Below are 7,372 nucleotides of genomic sequence, written 5' to 3'. Positions count from 1 at the left end.
ATTGATATTATTGAGCGTTATCCTGTACACATGATTAAAAAATGCAACTACTGCCATCCTGTCATATCAAACTTTTAGGGGGGAAACTGTAAACACGGCAACAATCAATGGTACTGTGCACCTGCCAACACAATACCTGGAACAACGAACAGCAAAAAAAAAAAAAAAACTGCGATGGCCCTGCTCTACCGGAGAAAGAAAAAAATGTAAGTGGGTCCATGACATCCTCAAGAAAAGAAATACATACAGCGAATATCATCGGCGGATACAGGAGCTCCGGTTTGATGAAGGCAGATTTCAAACCTACTTAATGTTGTATTATACAGCTCTGGAAAATCTGAAATCAGAAACAAAGCTTTTCTCCCATTTAATTTTTTTAATTGTTTTTATTTCTTCGTCGCAAAGGAGCCTCCTACTTCCCCTTGATTGGCTGCTGGTAGTTTACGTCACGGTGCGGCGAAAGCTGAAAATATTTTATCTCCTGCGCGTCGCTCTGCGGTGCTGCTTGAGTTCGCTTCCCCTGGCCGCCTTCATTGTAAACAATTGCTTTTGTCACATCTGGTGTGAACAGCCCTTATGAGATTACAGCTCAGAAAAAAAAAAAAAAAAAAACAATACAGCTTTTTTGCTCTGTGATTTTGTTAGCTTCTGTTTGCAGTTTTTTGTCAAATGAAATGATTTGTGCAGTTATTGTGCACAGTGTGTTTGTTTCTGTAAGTTGTATGCATGTGTGCTTTGTACATGGGTGTAAAGATGATCCATTTTCTGCTGCGTGTGGTCTTTGTTATAGGAGAGGGGCATAATAACCTCCAGATCTTCCAGGGTTCAAAAAATGATCTGTCTAATTCCTCTGCACTGTTCTTCTGTTGCTCTTTTCAAGGTCCAGTTTGAAAAGGAAGATTGAACAGGAAGGCTGATGTTTCATACCCTTGTCTTGCCCCTGATTCTACCTGAAACTCAACTCTGAGGTATTTCCAGCAGTGCATGTGAAGTTTTTGTAGAACCATTTGGCGATTCTGATGATGATCTCTAGTATAGCTGAATCCGTGGAGACTGTTGAAGGCCCTGTTAAAATCAATGACACAGATATACAAGCTAGGCTGACTTTTTTTCATTGTTCAATATGAGGTAGTAGAGCAAACACAAAACGGTAGGGTAGAGTAGAAATCCAAGGAGGTTATGATGAGATTGTATCATGCACTGGTGAGACCGCACTTAGAGTTCTATGTTCAATTATTGTCCCAAAAACATTACAAAAAGAACCGTTTGGGCTTAGAGATGGTCCGTATAAGAGCAAACAGACTGAGGAATTAGATATGAAGGGAGATTGAAGGAGCCAAATCTATTTAGCCTAGAGCAAAGAAGACTGAGTGGATGGCTTGACTGAAATCTTAAAAGTAGCTGACAAAGTTAACCCCAGTCAATTACTTTAGGTGCAGCAAAAAAAAACAGGAAAAGAGGACACCGTTGGAAATGAAGTGGAGACAGAGGGTCGTAGGCACAGAATGTGATGATATGGAATGGGTTGCCTAGCCATGTTGATGGCGAATCATTAGGATCCTTTAAGAACCGACTTGTCAAGGTTTTGAGGTTAATTAATGATGGGTGGAATGTCTCCTCTTGTTTGTAAATTTTGTTATGGTCTTCTGAGTAAGTTTGTTTTTTTGTTTTTTGCAGAACACATCATGATGGAAGGTGATTCCAGACCTTGTCTTGACATTTTATGTGAAAATGAATGTGTAAATGCAGAAAAGGATACCAAAGCCTGTAAATCAGAAGAAGAATACTTTTACAGAGGGGGAAAAGTCTCATGGGTAAACTTTCACCTGTCTGAGATGCCAGGATCCCAACCTTTTATCAAAAGGGATAAGTATGAAGATCTGAAAAACCTAACTGAGAAACAAAGCAATCTTTCCAGATGTTTAGGGTGCGTGAATTTATTTCATTATCCAGGTTGTGGTGGAACAACTTTAGCAAAGCATGTTTTGTGGGATTTGAGGAAAACATTCAAGTGTGCCGTGCTTAGCAATAACCTCGCTAAGGCAGTTACCATTGCTGGTCAGGTGACAGACTTATACATGAAGGGCGAAAGGAAACAGACTGTACTCCTTTTAGTAGATGATTTGGAAGAATATGAAAATATTTACGAACTACGAAAGTGCATCCTGGATGAAATCGAACAAAAAAACATGAATCCTAAAAGCCCAGTGGTTATAATATTAAGCTGCATAAGATCTGAGAATCCTCCAGAAAGCATGAACACAGAGAGTGTGTGCATAACCAACAAACTGTCAGAGAAAGAGCAATCCTTATTTGAGAAAAAATTACAGGCAATACAAGAATCTCATGCAAATCACGAAACGTTCTATGGTTTTCTGATCATGAAAAATAATTTTCAAGAAAGCTATGTTAAAGATGCCGTCCATAAAACATTCAAAGACCTACAAGTCAGCAGTAAAAAAGCAAAGCTAATTTCCTTTCTAGCCTTGTTGAATTCTTATGTATCCAATTCTTCGCTGTTGGGGTCTGTTTGTGAGAGTTTTTTACGATCTAAAGATCCACTGCATGGTAATAAACCTTTGGAAGAACAGATGAATCCTTATTCTGGTCTTTTAATTTGTTTTACAAATTCAGAGAAGACAAAGAGAGTTCGCTTGGCTCATAAAATGATTGCCACTCAGTGTTGTGAAGAGCTGAAAACAAAACAACGAAGCAGAAGCAAGATTACAAAAGACTTGCTCTCATCTTTGTTTGTGAAGGAAATGGATGCTGATAATTTGCTTATGCGTGACATCCAAGAAATGCTGATCAGAAGGCAAATAAGTACCAAGTTTTCTCAATTGATTGAGTACATACAGGGGGTTGAGAGAAACAATTACCAATGTATTGAGATTTTGACCACAGCAGCAGAGTTGTTTGAAAAGAATGCAGTTATTCCTCAAGCTCTGGCAAGGTTTTATTATATCATAGAGAAAAACTTTCCAAAGGCAATCGAATGGGCAGAAAGGGCTAAAAAGAGAGCCGGATATAATTCATTTGTTGCTGACACTTTGGGACAGATCTACAAAAATCAAATGCGCTCTAAATGTAAACCAGATCTTAGTCCTGATGAGTTGGATGAATTTCTCCAAGTGGCGGAAAAAGCTATTGGTGCATTTCAGGAAGAACAAGATTTAGCTAATAAAGAAAGTCCAGCTGACTTAGAAAATCAGTGGACTAGAAAAAGGCCAATGATTTATAATACCAGTGGGCTCTTTGGTGAGCTGGAAGTTGCTGGGTGTGTCTTTGACACTCTGTCCATGTTGTACCCACTCAAAGAGGAAATGAAGAAATTCTTAAAAAATGATTTGCAAATTGACAGCATCTGTATAAAAGATTGTAACAAACGGTTCATTAGAGTACTTAAGAGAAGGCCTTTTCTTTCCACACTAAAAGGCCGTGTTAAAAAGGTCTTTGTTTTCTATGAGACCTATCTCACTTACTCCAAACCAAACCAGATGAAAGATGAGAAAGATTATATTACCAAAAAAGTGTCTGACTGTTTTCTGAAGTATACAAGTTCAGAATGTAGTGGTCATGTAAAAACCAAAGCTGAGGACGAAAGAAAATACTTAGAGACACAAAGAGCTGCAAGTTTTCCAGGGCTCCTTCACTGCCTCTGTGAGAGAAGAGACCCTGACACAATGGAGAACATTTACCAGAGTTGGCAATGCATTTACAATTCAAGCACAAAAACTAAAGAAGATGAATTAAACTTTATCTTGGCGAACTTTGTCCTTAACTGCATCAACCCAGAGTCTGAGAATATTACAGATCCCACAGTCCTGGAAGTTATCCTGAAAGATGTACTGAAAGATGAAGAGGAAGATAAACCTAAACCTTCAGCAGAGATGTATTTCCTAGCTTTGCTGCTGCTGTGGCCACAAGAAGGTACCGAGTCATACGTGAAAAAAATCTGGAAAGGTTTTGGAAACCACTATGAAAACTATCTTCGTTCAAGACTTATTGTACCTCATTTCTTCCTTGGACAGTCCTCAGGACTAAACAGAATTGTTCACAAATCTAAAATCGATACCTGCTTTGCTCATTTTTCTGTACCAATAAATCAACTTTGGCAGAGTGGAGAAGTGTGGAAAAATGACAATGTCAAGAGTCTACTGCGTCGTGTAGATGGCAGAACCGAGGGGCATAAGGTGTTTGCTCAGTGCGGCAATGTAAAAATCAGAGTGCAGCCTGCTAACAGAGAAGACATAAGAAGAGACAACAAAGTCTCTTTTTTTCTTGGGTTTACCATTAAAGGGCCAGTAGCATACGATATTCAATACTAATGGGGAACCCCTGTAGAGAGTAAGTGAAATTGTTCATGACAGAAAAGGCTTCAGTTGTTAGCTTCACACAGTGCTGACATTAGGGGGGCCTAGCCTTGAGATCAATTCTTATTCGTTATTGAGCTATTTACAAAGAAGAAGTTTATTTATATATTTTTATGAATTTCAGTTTGTAAAATAAAATGAAATAAGTTATACCAATGTTCAATATGGTTGTGCTGAATAACTGAAGCAAACTTATTGAGGGCACTTTTTGTATCAGGAGTTACCTCATTCCTGAATAGGGTTTGGGATATTAATTTGACGTGTGTTCATATAATGTGAGTCTTGAAATGCAGACATGCGTTTGTTATTTATAGATGTTTTTTGTATTTGATAACCTAACATTAATTTAAAAAACTTTGATGCCTCTGATTAATTTGTTTGTGTGAATCATTTCAATCTATAAACTTCAGTATTGAGCAATTTTATGTGTTCCAATATTAACTAAATCAAGTTATTAATTAAATTGATGTCTTGTTACATAGTTGATTTATTAAATGTTTTAGATATCATGTTTTATTAAACTATCTTATTAAACAGTCATCATAAAATATTGTTAGAATATGTTTTGTTGGATAATAAAAAAAATTCAAAATCAGCTACACTGCGTTTTTTTTGGGGGGGGGGGCTTTTTATAGAAATGTTTTCAACCAACTTTTGTATTTGATTACATAACATTAATTTGAAAATTCAATTGATACATATGATTATTTCATTTTTGTGAATAATTTGAATCCGTTAACAATAAGTATTGAACAATTTGATATATGTTTCAATATGAACTAAACATATTAATTAAAGTCTTGTTACAGAATTGTTTGGATATCCTCATGTTTGATTAAACGGTCTTGTTCACAGTCATCATAAAATATTGTTAGAATATGTTTTGTTGGATAATAAATAATAATGTTTTTGACTAATCTGAATTCAGCTCCACTTCACAGATGAGCATCAGTGCTCAGTAAATCCTAGTGGGTGTTAAGCCATTTTAATTTTTATTGTGATTTTAAACTTTTTCAAATGTTATAAATACACAAACAAGTAAATCTTAGTGCCGGTGTCTTAGGAAATAAGTTGATCAAGCTCTAGAATTTAAAGAAGAGATTCCATTGTTTCTAATATCTACGAGCTTAGGCTGGGAAATAAGAGGATTGAGCCCAGCAAATAAGTTGATCGGATAGCTTAACAAACAATAAATAAATTCAAATGTATTTTGTAAGTATAATTTATGTTAATAAGTGGATTGGATATATTCGACAGTATGATGTTAGATAAGGGAATGTGAATATCACTGTAGATCAGATATATTAGTCTAACAAAAAATAAATAATTTTAAATGAATTTTGTAAATATAATTGATATTAATTAGTGGATTGGATATTTTCGACAGTATGCTGTAATATTTATTATCAACAAATACATCATTTAAAATGAAATGTGTAAGTAGCCTGTGATATTAATGTGTGTTTCTGTTTGTGTAACAAACGTTAACTAGCAAAATGTGTTACATATTTAACGTTATTTTGCATTTCTGGAAGTGTTCTTGTTTTGGGAAGCACTGCTGCATGGACAGGTATGGAATCATTTGAGCTCTATGCTGTGATTACTAACTCGGCCACAGTGCACATCAATCACATAATGCAATTGAGAAATGTTGCTTACACAGTATTATCATTTCTTTGTATTGTGCGCTTTGTTGTTTCATTTATTTACAGTACTTTGTATAATTAGGACAGAAGGAGACTGGTTATCATCATGTATTTCAATTACAAGTTTGGGAAGAAGCAATGCATTAATTAGCTAAAAACTAAAGAGTTAACCTCTTTGCATATGTTTTTCATTTCTGCATTTGTCTGATCTACAGAGGATTTGGCAGGGTTCTTTTATCACATAGTACAAATCCTCTACCTTGGTAATACTATATATTACTGCAAGGGATACCATGTATGTTAATGCATTGCGTGCAAACAGGAGAGATTTTTTTAAATTCCCATCCTGAGAACATAACACAATTCCTTTCTAAAGCAACCTTTGCTCTGGCTATTTGTGGTTAATTTTCTTCACCCTATCCTAATTTAAAAACCACAACCCTAAACCTAGAACCTTTTTTAAATAAGCATAATTGTATGTGTAACAATAAATGTTAATGCTTAAGACATGCAAACAAAACAATGTACCGGAGATGCTGTTTTATTTTATCTGGCAGAGGCAGGGCTGTGTTCTGGAGATGCTGTTTTATTTTTAAGGGCTGTGTTCAGAGGCAGGGCTGTGTTCTGGAGATTTTAACTGGCAGAGGCAGGGCTGTGTTCTGGAGATGCTGTTTTATTTTAACTGGCAGAGGCAGGGCTGTGTTCTGGAGATGCTGTTTTATTTTAACTGGCAGAGGCAGGGCTGTGTTCTGGAGATGCTGTTTTATTTTAACTGGCAGAGGCAGGGCTGTGTTCTGGAGATGCTGTTTTATTTTAACTGGCAGAGGCAGGGCTGTGTTCTGGAGATGCTGTTTTATTTTAACTGGCAGAGGCAGGGCTGTGTTCTGGAGATGCTGTTTTATTTTAACTAGGCAGGGCTGTGTTCTGATGCTGTTTTATTTTAACTGGCAGAGGCAGGGCTGTGTTCTGGAGATGCTGTTTTATTTTAACTGGCAGAGGCAGGGCTGTGTTCTGGAGATGCTGTTTTATTTTAACTGGCAGAGGCAGGGCTGTGTTCTGGAGATGCTGTTTTATTTTAACTGGGAGGCAGGGCTGTGTTCTGGAGATGCTGTTTTATTTTAACTGGCAGAGGCAGGGCTGTGTTCTGGAGATGCTGTTTTATTTTAACTGGCAGAGGCAGGGCTGTGTTCTGGAGATGCTGTTTTATTTTAACTGGCAGAGGCAGGGCTGTGTTCTGGAGATGCTGTTTTATTTTAACTGGCAGAGGCAGGGCTGTGTTCTGGAGATGCTGTTTTATTTTAACTGGCAGAGGCAGGGCTGTGTTCTGGAGATGCTGTTTTATTTTAACTGGCA

General features: G+C 36.9%; 1 protein-coding gene across 1 annotated transcript; it reads left to right on the top strand.

Annotated features, from left to right (window-relative positions):
• The first annotated feature begins 589 nt into the window (after positions 1-589).
• Positions 590-4,784, top strand: LOC121306252 (sterile alpha motif domain-containing protein 9-like). The gene is made up of 2 exons (XM_041237993.1): positions 590-968; positions 1,678-4,784. The coding sequence occupies exon 2, from the start codon at positions 1,686-1,688 to the stop codon at positions 4,326-4,328; it is 2,643 nt and encodes an 880-aa protein (XP_041093927.1). The 5' UTR covers positions 590-968; positions 1,678-1,685; the 3' UTR covers positions 4,329-4,784.
• The last annotated feature ends 2,588 nt before the right edge of the window (positions 4,785-7,372 follow it).

Source organism: Polyodon spathula, chromosome 47 (assembly GCF_017654505.1).
Source record: "Polyodon spathula isolate WHYD16114869_AA chromosome 47, ASM1765450v1, whole genome shotgun sequence".
Taxonomy (NCBI): Eukaryota; Metazoa; Chordata; class Actinopteri; order Acipenseriformes; family Polyodontidae; genus Polyodon; species Polyodon spathula.
Note: the sequence above shows the minus strand (reverse complement) of the source record. Positions and strands in the feature narration are given on the sequence as shown.